This window comes from Hyperolius riggenbachi, chromosome 5 (assembly GCF_040937935.1).
Source record: "Hyperolius riggenbachi isolate aHypRig1 chromosome 5, aHypRig1.pri, whole genome shotgun sequence".
Lineage (NCBI taxonomy): Eukaryota > Metazoa > Chordata > Amphibia > Anura > Hyperoliidae > Hyperolius > Hyperolius riggenbachi.
This window is the reverse complement of record NC_090650.1, coordinates 276,659,806-276,678,048: the sequence shown is the minus strand read 5'-3', so window position 1 is coordinate 276,678,048 and position 18,243 is coordinate 276,659,806. Positions and strand designations below refer to the sequence as shown.

The following is an 18,243-nucleotide window of genomic DNA, read 5'->3' as shown; positions in this document are numbered from 1 at the left end:
ATTGGTGGTCAGTGGTTACTGCAAAAAGATACCATTCTCACAAATAGGAGCAGGACTTTGTGATCCTCTTGGCACAAGGACCAATCCAACCACCCTTTTCCCTGGACTAAATAAAGACTGGGATAACGGTGTGTGGCAAATATCAATTCTGCTGTGCCTCAGAACTCCTCCTGTGCACCTCAGCGGAGTAATGGAGATCACAGTACATATCATTGTGTAGGGCTGCATAACTCCACAATGTTTCTGCATGTAGAAAGGTTTTAAAGAGACTCTGAAGCGAGAATAAATCTCGCTTCAGAGCTCATATTTAGCAGGGGCATGTGTGCCCCTGCTAAAACGCCGCTATCCCGCGGCTAAACGGGGGTCCCTTCACCCCCAAATCCCTCCTTGCGAAATCCACGACCAACTTGGTCGTGGATTTTGCTCCTCCTGGAGGCAGGGCTAACGGCCGCAGCCCTGCCTCCAGTCGCGTCTATCAGCGGTGCATCGCCGCCTCTCCCCCGCCCCTCTCAGTGAAGGAAGACAGAGGGGCGGGGGAGAGGCGGAGGTACGCGTCTGATAGACGCGCGTGAGGCAGGGCTGCGGCGGTCAGCCCTGCCTCAAACAGGAAGTAATCCCCCGCTGAACGGAGGTTATTTGGGGGGTCAGGGACACCCGCTTAGCCGCAGGATAGCGGCGTTTTAGCAGGGGCAAACATGCCCCTGCTATCTATGAGGTCTGAAGCGAGATTTATTCTCGCTTCAGACTCTCTTTAAGAGACACTTTGAGGGTTCAGTAAAGGTTGGATAGTGCTGGAGGCTGCTGTTTAAGGACCCAGCTCTAGAGTTTGCTATGCATACAGCAAGTATATGACGCACCAGAATTAAAAGATTAAAAAGAGGGGATGTGAATACAAATAGACAAGTCCTCCTCCAGAGATTCCAACTAATCATGCGAGACTTCATTTTTATATTTAGGATATCAACAGACCTATTTTTTTTACTATATTTGTGTTAAATGTTTCATTTACTGCAGAGTTTTGATTAAAGAATTAAACTTTGTTCATGATACTGACAATAGGGAACAGCTAAGGCCCATACCCATGGCACACTTTTTCCAGCGACCAATTTTTTGAGTGGCAAGCGATGGATTCCAAGAACTCCCATGTGCACGATTTCACAAACAACATTTTGCCAAGCATGTCGATAACGACCGTCATGACTGATCCACTCTTTAAGAACCATGACCGTTTGACCTCCTGTTCGCAACAGTTGTGTTTGGTCACGTTTTCTTGCGGGTCAGAAGATAGATCGGGGAACTTCATCAGGAGGCGTGGCTGTGAGGTTCCCCAATCCATCGTCAGGTGAGCATTCACCTAAATGATCCCTGTGATCTTTTCCACATGTGCTTCACATTTGTACTCTCTGCGCTGGCTAATTCCTAGCATCATCCTGAATATAAAGGTTTCTCAATTGTCCATACTGTTCTCTCTGTGTTTGAAACAAAACAAGATTTTCATGAGACTTACGAGATTGCTGTGTAACTTTATATTTTTACAAGTTGTAGCACACTAAAGTAAATGTTTCATAATCTTCAGTAGAAGAATCATAACAGGAGGTTAAATACGTTTGTGCCTTAGGGTTGTTCCTTAAGTGTAAACTCTACACTGGCTCATTATGTTATTAACAGTTTGTATTAACAATAGAGTGTTGGGAAGATTCTCTCTCCAAACTAAACATGCTTGCTATTAAGATAAATGGTTTATTGTGAGTGAGACGCAAACACAGCAAAATATGCAATTTGTGCAAAAAGAATATATCCACCTTAAAGGGAACCTGAGGTGAGAGACATATGGAGGCTGACATTTATTTCCTATTAAACAATACACATAGCCTGGCTGTCCTGCTCATCCACTGCCTCTAATGCTTTTAGCCATAGACCCTGAACAAGTACATCAGAGCATTCTGACAAAGGTATGATCAGATAGTCACCTGCCTGTTTCTGGTGTGACTCAGACAGTACTGCAGCCAAAGAAATCAGCAGGGCTGCCAGGCAACTGGTATTGTGTAAAAGGAAATAAATATGGCAGCCCCTCACTTCAGGTTTAAACCTGATCTGCAAGGTGGATTGACTGATTAAGCATTGAGGGGGTTGAGGGCTGCTGTAACTATGGTAGTTTGACAGAGGCTTGACCAAGAAACGCCTAGCATCTGTATAAGGCTTAACTTTTTATCAAATAATAGTTTGTTATGGTGCAGATAATCTGTTAGAAAAGAGGGGAAATTGTGACTAGAATTCCTTTTGAGGCAGTTTTTTTTTCCATTGCTGTGGGATGCAATGCTGTTGTGGGATGCGATCCTGCTGCTTCCCACGGCAACACAAAAAACGGCAATCATTTGACCATGTGGCAGAGTGGGCCTGCAGGAGGAAAAAAGAAAGGCCAACAGCTCAAACTGCAATGTTCAGCACCAGGGAGTCACCCACTCCACACCCGGATCCACCATAGGTGCAGGTACATACAGCAAAGAGAATGGATGACTGGGTCTCAGACCTGGATTTTTGTGCAGTTGTAGAAATAATCTATTGCAGAGTGCATCTACGGGGTCATATGTAGAATGCCGCCCCCACTCAGTGCCATAATCCCTGCTGGGCAGGAAGTACGACACTTGGATTCCCATCGGTTCACGCATTCATCCCTTGGTACACTGCTCTGTTCACACTACACGCAAGGACCATGCGTTAAGCGTGGTAATGCGCTATTTGTTCTTGATCAGATACTTTTGCTGCACTGTAACGGACCACAATAAGTGTGAAAGTCTCCACAGACTTGAATTGCTTTTGTGGCCCCTTGAGGTAAAATAGGGTAATGCAATGCAAGTTTTCCCTGCAAGTGTAAAAGGGGACTGAAGGACAGTTAGCAGTTTTGTTATGTGGATCTATGATCTTGAGCATAAATAATTTTTGTTCACAACTCATATGTCTTCAGACTTAGTATGCAGCAAAAACCCAAATTAAATTGTAAATTCAGTCACATCTATGTGTCAAAATTGTGCAAATATTTTTGACAGTTGAGAAGAAAAAGGAGCCACCATAGAAAGTATACAGTGTTGGACATGCTAAGCAATTCATCATAGAACAAATGGATGAGAGGACACCAGCAAATCAACCCCAGAGTACCATATGTTTCCATTACCAAGAAAATGTTATCTTGCATAAACACAGATAAGAGCCATGCCAACTGACAGTTGTGTTCCTTCTGCTTCCCTCTTTTTTTTTTTTTTTTTAATTTACTCAGATTGCATTACATTACCTTGGAAGATAATTTCATGCTTCAGTCTAACGGAAATCTTATGATGTGCAAAACAACAGCTCCTAGAGGATCAGCAAATACCTATTTCACAAATTGGCACATCAGATCACCTACCATTTAGTTCCTTCACATACAGTGGGATGTGAAAGTTTGGGCAACGTTGTTAATAGTCATGATTTTCCTGTATCAATCGTTGGTTGTTATGATAAAAAATGTCAGTTGAATATTTCATATAGGAGACACACACAGTGATATTTGAGAAGTGAAATGAAGTTTATTGGATTTACAGAAAGTGTGCAATAATTGTTTCAACTAAATTAGGCAGGTGCATACATTTGGGCACCACAAAAAAGAAATAAAATCAATATTTAGTAGATCCTCCTTTTGCAGAAATTACAGCCTCTAAACGCTTCCTGTAGGTTCCAATGAGAGTCTGGATTCTGGTTGAAAGTATTTGGAACCATTCCTCTTTACAAAACCTCTCTAGTTCATTCAGGTTTGGTGGCTTCCGAGCATGAACAGCTCTTTTTAACTCACAACACAGATGTTCTATTATATTCAGGTCTGGGGACTGAGATGGCCATTCCAGAACCTTGTACTTGTTCCTCTGCATGAATGCCTTAGTGGATTTTGAGCAGAGTTTAGTGTTATTGTCTTGTTAAAAGATCCAGCCCCGGTGCAGCTTCAGCTTTGTCACTGATTACTGGACATTGGTCTCCAGAATCTACTGATACTGAGTGGAATCCATGCATCCCTCAACTTTGGCAGGATTCCCAGTCCCTGCACTGGCCACACAGCACCACAGCATGATGGAACCACCACCATATTTTACTGTAGGTAGCAGGTGTTTTTCTTGAAATGCTGTGTTTTTCCTCCATGCATAACGCCCCTTGTTATGCCCAAATAACTCAATTTTAGTTTCAGCAGTCCACAGCACCTTATTCCAAAATGAAGCTGTCTTGTCCAAATGTGCTTTATCATACCTCAAGCAGCTCTGTTTGTGCTGTGGGCGGAGAAAAGGCTTCCTCTGCATACAGCATCTCCTTGTGTAAAGTGCGCTGAATGGTTGAACGATGCACAATGACTCCATCTGCAGCAAGATGATGTTGTAGGTCTTTGGTGCTGGTCTGTGGGTTGACTATGACTGTTCTCATCATTTGTCGCTTCTGTTTTTCCAAGATATTTCTTGGTCTGCCACTTCGAGCCTTAACTTGAACTGAGCCTGTGGTCTTCAATTTCCTCAATATGTTCCTAACTGTGGAAACAGACAGCTGAAATCTCTAAGACAGCTTTCTGTATCCTTCCCCTAAACCATGATGGTGAACAATCTTTGTCATCAGGTCATTTGAGAGTTGTTTTGAGACCCTCATGTTGCTATTCTTCAGAGAATAATAACAGAGAAGGGAAACTTACAATTGACCCCCTTAAATACTCTTGCTTATAATTTGATTTACCTGTGCATGTAGGTCAGGGGTCACTGACCTTACCAAGCAAATTAGGGTTCCAATAATTAGTTCTAAAGGTTTTAGAATCAATAAAATGACAACAGTGCCCAAATCGATGCACCTGCCTAATTTTATTTAAACAAGTATTGCACACTTTCTGTAAATGCAATAAACCTACCGTATTTTTCGGACTATAAGACGCTCCAGACTATAAGACGCACCTAGCTTTAGAGGGCAAAAACCAGGGGAAAAAAAAATAAATACTAAAGCTGGTGCGTCCATGGTCCAGGAGCGTCTGGTAGATGTTCTAACTCAATAATGTATTTTCTTTAAGTCCCCTGCAATGCCCCTGGTGTCCTCCTGCACTGCCCATATGTAATGTAAATAGCGGTGGCAGCTGTGTATCTCCCCTTTGTCTGACGTAATTATCCACAGTAGCCCATGCATCTGCCCCCATGTAATATAATTAATGCATCTGCCCCCATGTAATATAATTAATGCATCTGCCCCCATGTAATATAATTAATGCATCTGCCCCCCCCCCCCATGTAATATAATTAATGCATCTGCCCCCATGTAATATAATTAATGCATCTGCCCCCCCATAGAATATAATTAATGCAACTGCTCCCTCCACTGTAATATAATTAGTGTTGGATCTCCTGTGTAATGTAATTAGCATTCAATACCCTGGCCGCCTGTGTAAAGTGATTAGCATTCAATCACCCTGCCTCCCACCCGTGTAATGCAATTAGCATTCAATCACTCCCGCCCGTGTAAGGCAATTAACATACAATCACCCAGCCTCCAGCCCGTGCAATGCAATTAGCATTCAATCAGCCCCGCCTCCCGCCCGTGTAAGGCAATTAGCAGCGGGCATCACTCACCTGAAACTTGAAGCCCGCGGTGAAAAGCTGTTCGTCTCGCTCGTTCTTTCCTCCAAGTGCCGGCACTTCCTGGTCGCGTCATTACATACGCATCATTACATACGCGACCAGGAAGTGCCGGCACTTCCTGGTCGCGTCATTACATACGCGTCATTACATACGCGACCAGGAAGTGCCGGCACTTGGAGGAAAGAACGAGCGAGACGAACAGCTTTTCACCGCGGGCTTCAAGTTTCAGGTGAGTGATGCCCGCTGCTAATTGCCTTACACGGGCGGGAGGCGGGGGTGGTTAAATGCTAATTGCATTACACGGGCTGGAGGCGGGGTGATTAAAAGCTAATTGTAAATACCCGGGCGGGAGGCGGGGTGATTAAAAGCTAATTGCAATACATGGGCGGCCAGGGTATTGAATGCTAATTACATTACACGGGGGATACAACACTAATTAAATAACACGGGGGCAGATGCATAGCCTACTGCGGCTAATTAGGTCAGACAAAGGGCAGATACGTCTGCCGCCGATATTCAAGCTACGTATGGGCAGTGCAGGACACCGGGGGCATTGCAGGGAGTCCCTGACATCGCGGCGAGGCGGCGGTTCATATCGGCGGGCGTTCGTAAGTCAGGGACTCCCTGTATTCGGACTATAAGACGCAGGGGCTTTTTCCCCCCACTTTTGGGGGGATGGAAAGTGCGTCTTATAGTCCGAAAAATACGGTAATTTCACTTCTCAAATATCACTGTGTGTGTCTCCTATATGATATATTTAACTGACATTTTTTATCGTAACAACCAACGATTTATATGGGAAAATCATAACGATTAAGAATGCTGCACAAACATTTGCATCCCACTGTATCGATTCACCAAAAGGTCAAAAACAGGCTGACATGTAGAAAGGTAAACAGATACAGCTAAGACTTTTATATTAATTCTGAATATTTTAAACTCTATGAAGGGGGTATGCCTGGATTGGTTGATAAAACCTCTACAAACAAAATACACACATAATCTTTGTGTAAACGAATGATCTAGAAACTATATAACATATAGTTCAAGGATGCTCTAATCAAAATTAATACCCATCTTATTTTGCCAAAAACTATAGGACATAAATGAAACCGTTCTTTGCTTCCGCACATATGTCCAGCGCAGTGTGATGCTCCAAAGCATAATGGTAACCATGCACTGATGTGATAACTACCTCCCTGCACGATGTACATTTGCATGCTGTGATTATACATTACAAAAAAGCCTGAGAGCCTTGAGCAGCAATGGCAGAGCTGTGACCTTCACCAGTATGCAATTCTGCTCTAGCCAATTGATCTGAGTGAGTACATCAACTCATCTCACAGAATGGACTTTATCAAGATCATTGAAACGATAGAAACAAGAAAGGATGGTGGGGACCCAAGGCAGTGAATGGCAGCACAAGAGAACCAACAGGCAATAAGATGGCTAACAAACTATTTATTAGCTCAAGAGAGAAAAACTTGCAGTACGTTTTATGCATTTCAGTCATGTATAAAAACGAAAGCCAGAGATTCTTTATATTGATGGTCAATTAAATGCAAATAATTCCAAGTTGATGCAGGAGTATGCATATTTTGTATGCAAATTTTTGCAGCTTGAAAATGGGCCAATCAAACTTTACCTTGGCAGGATTACATTGGTCCGTTTTCAAGTTGTATACATTTGCATGAATAAATTGGCATCAGCTTAAAATGATTTGCATCTCAATTTCTTTACATAGTGCATGACATGTCCCAAACCTGTAAGGCTGGCAACATCAGTTCCACTGACCTAACATTATCTGATTTTCAGTCCTAAAAGTAAAACAAAACCTGATTAAACGAAGGAAACAAAAATGATATTTGGTCATGTAGTGATTGAGGGGAAATAAAAATCCAAGAACATTCCTGTATGAGGCAAAAGTGAATTGAGCTCTCAGTATATGATGTAGGCCTACTGTGCAGTGATAACTGCAATTAAATGTTCACTGTAACCTCTGACCTGTCCTGTACCCCTGCTTTGAGGCGTTTTAGCTGATTACTCTATGTGCAACAGCTTCAGCTCTTCCTTGTTGGTCTTAAATTTAATATATTTGGAGACAAACATTTATTTACCTCTTCTATATGACCCGACACATGTTTACACAAAACACATGCCAGGTCATAGAGAAGAAGCAGACCGTGTGACTAAGAGGGTGCAGCCGCCACCTGCCAGGAAAGGTAAGTAATTAATGTTGCTCCACATGCAAGGGCCCCTGGGGAGCAGTAGTGTAATGACCAGGGGGAGGTAGGAGGGGCCCCCATTTAGGATTTCCCCAGGGCCCCTGGAACCGGCCCTGACTATAGGGTCACTTGAAGCTATGTAAGCATGTTCTCATTTCATGAACAAAAAAAGTGAAAAATAAAAAGGAAAAAAAAAACCTGATTTATCAGTAATAGTGCTTAGTGGACTGTTTTTTATATTATTAAACACCAGTTTTTTAAAAAATGTAAGTTTACAGGAATATGGCCAGAGATGTTTGTCATACCTTGAAAAGACTGTTTTGCTCTGTCAACAAGTTCTTCAATCGAGTAGCTGGCGAGCTCTCCTCTAGCATGTTTTGTTTTGCAGTAGGTACAAGCATTTAAGCATCTAGAAAATAAAACACAGATAAATCATGCAACAGAGTACAGCCATCTCATAAAATAGACAAGTTACCTACAGTATGTATACTGAGTAAAGTACATATACGGACAAAAGGGCTTCAGCTTGCCACTTCAGAGCATATATACCTCTACAATTTCTAAGGTTAGTTCACAAGGTAACTTTTACTGAAATGATCAATTAGTTTATCATTTTTCTGAGTCGATACAAACTGTGTTTTAATTTGTATGCACATTAAAGTGGTATGAAACCCAGCAGTTCTTCTTTGCTCTACAAAAATTATTTACAGCATATTCTATACAACCAGCACTTATTTTTTTTTTACTAAAGCAGCATTCAAATGGTACACACAAGACTTGAAAGTTCAGTGCAGAGAAATCTGGACGCATCTGAAGTGGAGATAATGTTATCTTCTGTTTACTTAATTGTATCAAGTGAGGAATGTGACACATTCTCTGTGCAGAAGCTCCTGGAAACTCAAAGCATCTCTGCCTTCAATACATAATGAATAAAACCAGTTATGAATAAAATGCAAAGTCAGCTCTCAAAGCAAAAAACTGTACTTTTGGGAACTTGTAATTTCTAAATGAATAATACTACTTATGCACAAATGCAAATATGATAACCTTACGGCATATAAAAAAGTAAGAAAACATGTTTTTATTGAATATTATGTCAGAGTTTCATACCGCTTTAAAACAGGACTAATCAGATATAGTATTAACCAATGTTTATTGGTTCAATTTCAGTCAGCATAGACATTGCTAACACATTTGCCACAACTCGGAAATATTAGCAACTCAATGCTACTTTAAATAAAAAAAAAAAAAAAAAATGTGGTGTTCAACTGGCAATATGGACTTAAAAAGTGGATAACAGAAGGGCGGTAAAATGGTAATCTACAGTATATCTCAAATCACTATTTGAATAGGCATTACAATCTTACAGCAACACATTCCTAAGCAAAATGGGCAAAGCAAAAAGTCACTGGCAACAGACGTCCCATTAGGAGTTCCTACCGTCAGATTTCAATTACTACTTCAACAATGACATGTGTGTCTAAATGCATTAATCCACTGCCCATTTAGCACTGAGAAGATAAAACACTATTACTGGTAGTTGTGAGGGTTTGGGATGGTAAAACTGGTTAATCCAACCATAATGCTACTAGAACAAAATGCAAGCTAGCTCTGTGTCGCTTTTCCAACAAGGATATTGCAGGTACAGAAGGTTACCATATATACTCAAGTATAAGCCAACCTGAGTAAAGGCCAACCCCAACTTTTGCCTTAACTTCCCGACCGCCGCATGTACAAATGGCGGCCGGGAAGTGGACCCCGCAAGGACCGCCGCGTGCACAAATGGGCGGAGCGATCGCGTCATTCGTGACGCGATCCTCCGCCGGGGACTGGCTCCGCCCCCCTCGCGCTGTAACCCGCCAGCCGTTCGGAAGCGCCGGCGGGTTACTAGCACCCGGATCGCTGCATACAAATTGTATAATACACTTTGTAATGTATACAAAGTGTATTATACAGGCTGCCTCCTTCCATGGTGGTCCCAGTGTCCGAGGGACCAACAGGGCAGGCTGCAGCCACCCTAGTCTGCACCCAAGCACACTGATTTCCCCCTCCCCCTGCCCTCTGATCGCCCACAGCACCCCTCAGACCCCCCCCCTGCCCACCCCCCAGACCACTGTTTGCACCCAATCACACATCAATCACTCCCTGTCATATCTGTCAACGCTATTTTTTTTATGCCCTAAACTGCCCCCTGTGCTCCCTCCTGATCACCCCCCCACCCCTCAGATTCTCCCCAGAACCCCCCCCCCTTGTGTACTGTATGCATCTATCCCCCTGATCACCTGTCAATCACCTGTCAATAACCCATCAATCACCCCCTGTCACTGCCACCCATCAATCAGCCCCTAACCTGCCCCTTGCGGGCATCTGATCACCCACCCACACCAATAGATCGCCCGCAGATCCGACGTCACTAATTACCCATTCCAGCGGTTCTGGAGGTGTGTTTAGCTTCTAAGGGTACAATGGTTAATTTGCATATATTCAGCAGTGGTGCTCTGTGAGACATCTCGAGCTCACTCCAACCTGAATTATCGCAAATTCTTTCTGTTTTAGGAAAGCAAATTTTTGTTTTTCTTAACATCTTAGTAAGGGGGCTTTTAGGACCATTGTAGTCCCTTACACACTCCAATGAGTTCTGGGTCACCATGAGCTTGCTGGTTAGTCTGTACCTCTCGGTTTACAAGCCCTACTCCATAGAGCCAAATTAATCCATGCCATGCACTGATGAGGATCAAACAATCCGAAACAGTCTGTATGCATGTTGGATTATTATGGCTCTGTACAATTTAACAAGCTGACACATCATTGCATTCCAGCGGTTCTGGAGGTGTGTTTAGCTTCTAAGGGTACAATGGTTAATTTGCATATATTCAGCAGTGGTGCTCTGTGAGACATCTCGAGCTCACTCCAACCTGAATTATCGCAAATTCTTTCTGTTTTAGGAAAGCAAATTTTTGTTTTTCTTAACATCTTAGTAAGGGGGCTTTTAGGACCATTGTAGTCCCTTACACACTCCAATGAGTTCTGGGTCACCATGAGCTTGCTGGTTAGTCTGTACCTCTCGGTTTACAAGCCCTACTCCATAGAGCCAAATTAATCCATGCCATGCACTGATGAGGATCAAACAATCCGAAACAGTCTGTATGCATGTTGGATTATTATGGCTCTGTACAATTTAACAAGCTGACACATCATTGCATTCCAGCGGTTCTGGAGGTGTGTTTAGCTTCTAAGGGTACAATGGTTAATTTGCATATATTCAGCAGTGGTGCTCTGTGAGACATCTCGAGCTCACTCCAACCTGAATTATCGCAAATTCTTTCTGTTTTAGGAAAGCAAATTTTTGTTTTTCTTAACATCTTAGTAAGGGGGCTTTTAGGACCATTGTAGTCCCTTACACACTCCAATGAGTTCTGGGTCACCATGAGCTTGCTGGTTAGTCTGTACCTCTCGGTTTACAAGCCCTACTCCATAGAGCCAAATTAATCCATGCCATGCACTGATGAGGATCAAACAATCCGAAACAGTCTGTATGCATGTTGGATTATTATGGCTCTGTACAATTTAACAAGCTGACACATCATTGCATTCCAGCGGTTCTGGAGGTGTGTTTAGCTTCTAAGGGTACAATGGTTAATTTGCATATATTCAGCAGTGGTGCTCTGTGAGACATCTCGAGCTCACTCCAACCTGAATTATCGCAAATTCTTTCTGTTTTAGGAAAGCAAATTTTTGTTTTTAATTACCCATCAATCACCCCTTATCACCACCTGTCACTGTTATCCATCAGATCAGACCCTAATCTGCCCCTTGCGGGCACCCAATCACCCACCTACACGCTCAGATTGCCCTCACACCCCCTCTTATCAATTCGCCAGTGCAATATTTACATCTGTTCTTCCCTGTAATAACCCACTGATCACCTGTCAATCACCCATCAATCACCCCCTGTCACTGCCACCCATCAATCACCCCCTGTCATTGCCACCCATCAATCACCCCCTGTCACTGCCACCCATCAATCACCACCTGTCACTGCCACCCATCAATCAGCCCCTTGCGGGCAATCTGATCACCCACCCACACCAATAGATCGCCCGCAGATCCGACGTCAGATCACCTCCCAAGTGCAGTGTTTACATCTGTTCTCTACCCTAAACACCCACTAATTACCCATCAATCACCCCCTATCACCACCTGTCACTGTTATCCATCAGATCAGACCCTAATCTGCCCCTTACGGGCAACCCAATCACCCGCCTACACGCTCAGATTGCCCTCAGACCCCCCCTTATCAATTTACCAGTGCAATATTTACATCTGTTCTTCCCTGTAAAAACCCACTGATCACCTGTCAATCACCCATCAATCCCCCCCCCCTGTCACTGCCACCCATCAATCACCACCTGTCACTGCCACCCATCAATCAGCCCCTTGCGGGCAATCTGATCACCCACCCACACCAATAGATTGCCCGCAGATCCGACGTCAGATCACCTCCCAAGTGCATGGTTTACATCTGTTCTCTACCCTAAACATCCACTAATTACCCATCAATCACCCCCTGTCACTGCTACCTATCAGATTAGACCCCTATCTGCCCCTAGGGCACTCAATCACCCGCCCACACCCTCAGAACGCCCTCAGACCCCAGCCCTGATCACCTTGCCAGTGCATTGCTTGCATCTATTCCCCCCTCTAATCACACCTTGAGACACCCATCAATCACCTCCTGTCACCCCCTAGCACACGTACCCATCAGATCAGGCCCTAATTTGCCCCGTGTGGGCTCCTGATCACTCGGCCAAACCCTCAGATCCCCCTCAGACCCCCTTCCGATCACCTCCCCAGTGCATTGATTGCATCTATTTTCCCCTCTAACCACCCCCTGAGACACCCATCAATCACCACCTGTCACCTCCCTAGAACTCCTATCCATCAGATCAGGCTCAATACAACGTGTCATCTAAAAGGCCACCCTGCTTATGACCGGTTCTACAAAATTCACCCCCTCATAGGCCACCTGTCATCAAAATTTGCAGATGCCTTTACCCCATTTTAGAAAAAAAGACACCCCAAGGTATTCTGTTAGGTGTATGACGAGTTCCTAGAAGATTTTATTTTTTGTCAAAAGTTAGCGGAAATTGATTTTTATTGGTTTTTTTTTCACAATGTCATTTTTCACTAACTTGTGACAAAAAATAAAATCTTCTATGAACTCGCCATACACCTAACGGAATACCTTGGGGTGTCTTCTTTCTAAAATGGGGTCACTTGTGGGGTTCCTATACTGCCCTGGCATTTTAGGGGCCCTAAACCGTGAGGAGTAGTCTAGAAAACAAATGAGTCAAAATGACCTGTGAATAGGACGTTGGGCCCCTTAGCGCACCTAGGCTGCAAAAAAGTGTCACATGTGGTACCGCCGTACTCAGGAAAAGTAGTATAATGTGTTTTGGGGTGTATTTTTACACATACCCATGCTGGGTGGGAGAAATCTCTCTGTAAATGGACATTTGTGTGTAAGGGTGTGTGGCTAGAAACAGCAAAAATCAATTAACCCTTCGCACACTCACATGCAAATGTTCAAACAAATGCATTCACAGATTTACTCATCCAGGCACAACTGTTATCCCTACAGCTAAATTAAAAGCCAGGGTTTTAGTTCACAGAAGAATGCATGCTTATGCTTAGTCACCTATACTGCGTAGAAGTACCCAGGTAAACATAGGTGTCCTAACTCTGGCTCTGTAACATGTGTGTGCGAAGGGTTAATTGATTTTTGCTGTTTCTAGCCACACCCCCTTCAGCACCTCCCTTTCCCTAATAATTTATTTAATGTCCTAACTAGAGGCGATGTGCCTGGATACATGTATGTTTATTCTTATCATTGACCCCTGTGGCTAGGGTCTAATTTGGTGCACTCCCCCCTTCCCCTGTATGTTTGTCAGCATGCAGACAGCTTATGCTGGTGTATGCGCATGGTGCACATGGACACATAACATTAGCTCCCTTGTGCGATTGGTAAGATGCACCGTCTTTCCCAGGAGAGGAAGTTAGGATGCGTGCTCCTAATCCATTGATAGGTTTGATGCAATGAATGTGTTTGCATGTCTGCACTATGCATGTTACAGGGCCAGAGTTAGGACACCTATGTTTACCTGGGTACTTCTACGCAGTATAGGTGACTAAGCATAAGAATGCATTCTTCTGTGAACTAAAACCCTGGCTTTTAATTTAGCTGTAGGGATAACAGTTGTGCCTGGATGAGTAAATCTGTGAATGCATTTGTTTGAACATTTGCATGTGAGTGTGCGAAGGGTTAATTGATTTTTGCTGTTTCTAGCCACACCCCCTTCAGCACCTCCCTTTCCCTAATAATTTATTTAATGTCCTAACTAGAGGCGATGTGCCTGGATACATGTATGTTTATTTTTTTTACACCCCAAGTACGCTAAGGGGCCCAAAGTCCAATGAGTACCTTTAGGATTTCACAGGTCATATTGCGACATTTGGTTTCAAGAATACTTCTCATGGTTTAGGGCCCTTAAAATGCCAGGGCAGTATAGGAACCCCACAAATGACCCCATTCTAGAAAGAAGACACCCAAAGGTATTCCGATAGGAGTATGGTGAGTTCATAGAAGATTTTATTTTTTGTCACAAGTTAGCGGAAAATGACACTTTGTGAAAAAAAAAACAATTAAAATCAATTTCCGCTAACTTGTGATAAAAAATAAAATCTTCTATGAACTCACCATACTCCTAAAGGAATACCTTGGGGTGTCTTCTTTCTAAAATGGGGTCATTAGTGGGGTTCCTATACTGCCCTGGCATTTTAGGGGCCCTAAACCGTGAGGAGTAGTCTTGAAACAAAAATTACCTGTGAAATCCTAAAGGTACTCATTGGACTTTGGGCCCCTTAGCGCAGTTAGGGTGCAAAAAAGTGCCACACATGGGGTATTGCCGTACTCAGGAGAAGTAGTAGTAGAAGTAGCTGAGTGGGAGAAATATCTCTGTAAATTGACAATTGTGTGTAAAAAAAAATCAAACAATTGTCATTTACAGAGATATTTCTCCCACCCAGCATGGGTATGTGTAAAAATACACCCCAAAACAAATTATACTACTTCTCCTGAGTACAGCAATACCACATGTGTGGCACTTTTTTGCAGCCTAACTGAGCTAAGGGGCCCAAAGTCCAATGAGCACCTTTAGGCTTTACAGGGGTGCTTACAATTAGGCACCCCCCAAAATGCCAGGACAGTAAACACACCCCACAAATGACACCATTTTGGAAAGTAGACACTTCAAGGTAGTCAGAGAGGAGCATAGTGAATCCGTGGCAGATTTCATTTTTTTTTTTTTTTGCCGCAAGTTAGAAATGGAAACTTTTTTTTTTCTTTTTTGTCACAAAGTGTCATTTTCCGCTAACTTGTGACAAAAAATAAAATCTTCTATGAACTCACCATGCCTCTCAGTGAATACTTTCATCACTTTTTGCACCATAGTTTGTAAACGCTATAACTTTTACCCAAACCAATCAATATAGGCTGAATGGGTTTTTTTTTTAATTAAAAACATGTTTGTCCACATTTTTCGTGCTGCATGTATACAGAAATCATTTTTTTGACAAAATTCATGTCTTTTTTGATGAATATAATAAAAAATAAAAATCGCAGCAGCAATCAAATGCATCAAAAGAAAGCTTTATTAGTGACAAGAAAAGGAGCCAAAACTCATTTAGGTGGTAGGTTGTATGAGCGAACAATAAACCGTGAAAGCTGCAGTGGTCTGAATGGAAAAAAAGGGTCTGGTCCTTAACGGGGTAAAGCCCACGGTCCTCAAGTGGTTAAAGGGAACTAAGCAACTCCTGGGTTCAAATAGCTGAAAGGGCTGACATGTTTCAGGAGTTCAAAAGCCTGCTGCTTTTACACTGCAATTATCCAGGCTAGGTGTGAGATTCTTTAGTGTGGCTAATTTTTTCCTTTTAAAGTAAAATGGGGAAGACTCAGGGTTTGTTTGTGGTCAATTAAGTCTAATGAGGTGATTCCTTATCTGCATTCCATCATCTGTTGCATCCTTTCATGGATGGAAGAAGTGCCTGTTTTAACCCTTAAATGTAAAATGATGAGGTAAAATGAAAGGTGTTTTTACTAATAAACCACATTTTTAGAATGTATTTTTAATTTGCTATAGAGCTGCCCTGGGTGTTAAAAATGATGCTCGGTTCACTTTAAAAACAAAGAAAACAGAAAAAATCATGATTGACAGGAGAATAAGCAGAGAGTAGAAAATGCAGCACCCAATATAGGTTTGTGTAGCAGCACCTGAGAATCTGAGTGCCTAATTTCTTCTACAACTGGGCATTATTGATTTGTAATGTTCTACTCGCATATGCAGAGTGGTGATGGTGGAATTTCAGTGATGTGGAAACGAGGATGGGTGAATAGGCGTTGCTACAAGGATACCAGAAGTGGACTGATGGCAGGGAAGTCCCCGGAGCACCAGCATGCAAAAGAAATATACATGCAGGATTAATAGAATGGTAGAGAGACGGCACTGATGATGCTATGTTCCATTGGTGCAAGTGTGGATATTTCATACACTTTGCATAAGCAAGCTGGTTCATCTAAATTATTAATTCCACATAATGGGGATGGAGGATTGGTGGTATGTGCAGTGCACTGGATGTCTGTGATCACTCAGAGGAGTACACTCATCTATATATATCGCACTGGCGGAGACACACAGCACTCTGCATATGGCAGGGTGGGAACACAGCTGTCACCACTCAGCTCCATTTCAGGTTAGCGACGCAAGTATAAGCCTCCCCTTTTGGGACACTTTTTTGGTCCCAAAAACTCGACTTATATTTGAATACACATTTGTAAAACAACTCATTTTACTATTATTTGCACATATGTTTCAGACAGTTCTCACAAACAGTACACTAATCATACAGTTCTTCCTTCTAACTTAGGAAACAAGTTAATTGAAAATGTTCACTTGAGGTGTTGGCAAAGCAGAGACAAACAAAGGGATATAGAGTCTGCCATTTATAACTGGATATATTCCAGAATCTTTCTACAAATAACATTTTAAGGTGAATACCTTTTGGTACCTTGGTTATTACTTTTCAGAATATAAATAACCGCTAAGTTATAAAACAGAGCACCTGACATGTTTTTAGCAAACTCAGGTTAGGTTCACAGTAGAACATTGTGTTGTAAAGTTGCAACGCAACAAAAAAGCGGTAACTCAGATTAACGCTGCTTTACCATCACATTAAGTCGGTACAGTAAAGCAAAAAGTCAATGAAAAAGTATGCTTTCCTGGTAATGTGTGCGTTTAAAGGTAATGCACTGGAGCAGTGCATTACCATAACGCTACACATTACAATGCGACGCTAACATCGCACTGCGCACATCGCATAGACTTTTAATTGCATTGCAGTAAGCTGCGTTATAAGACTTTATAACGCAGCTCACCGCAACAGTTTCTAGCCTCCTAAGGACCACAGACTATTTTTTTCCAAAAACCAAGCTGATCACTGTGATTGGCTCTTAGTGATCACAAGGTCAATGAAATCGGCTCCTGACTGGCGCAAAGGAGCTCTGCTGTCAGCGTGACAGCAGAGCAATCATGGCTGCAATGACAACAGAGTGGTGCGAATGGTGAGCATAAGCGGCAAGAGTGATTAAAATGTACGCTCTGGCAGGGATAACAGCTCCCAAACACAGCATAGATTTCACTCACTGCCATCGAGAAGAGGTTAAAGAAGAACAAACAGAAACAAAATGTATAAACCAAAAATGTATTTCTTTTCATTTTGACTAATTTATCATTATTGCTATTTTTATGATGATTATTAGTCTTTATCCCAGGTGTTATTTTTTTTTACACTTTTTTAAATATTTAAATGGTTAAATTAAAGTAGTTTACTACTTCTACTACCAGGTACCTGTTCGCTCCTCACACTATAGATTTTGTGCATGTGTTCTTCTCCAGAACACAGGATTACTGGCCATGACACTTGGAGAGCACTGACTGTCTGCTCACTTGAGAGCCCCAGGACCCATCTGTGACAAGAAGAGTATCCATACATCACGGGCAGACCAATAGTTTGAAGATATCTCCTTTATTCCATCCCGAGCAGTAGAAAGAACTCCATCTCACGCAATAGTACAAATCCCACACTACCAACAAATAAACAGCAACAACTGTTCACTCACAAGTCCAGCACAATTCTGACTCCAAACACAGCCACCTGGCTCTTATACCGGGCATACACGGGTGCGATTATGCGGTGCATCCCCGTTCGTACACGCGTGCGCACGGATCGATCCCCGCTCGTCCCGGCGGGCGGCTGCTAATCAGCCGCTCGTT

The 18,243-nt window shown here is 42.8% G+C and overlaps 1 protein-coding gene across 3 annotated transcripts in view; it reads right to left on the bottom strand.

The window, feature by feature from the left end:
* Nucleotides 1–18,243, bottom strand: part of CDKAL1 (CDK5 regulatory subunit associated protein 1 like 1) — a 1,042,481-nt gene that overhangs the window by 641,412 nt on the left and 382,826 nt on the right. For all 3 annotated transcript variants that reach the window (XM_068236967.1, XM_068236968.1, XM_068236969.1), the window contains exon 8: nt 8,161–8,264. In XM_068236967.1, the coding sequence (XP_068093068.1) occupies nt 8,161–8,264 (104 nt within the window). The remainder of the gene's footprint in view (nt 1–8,160; nt 8,265–18,243) is intronic.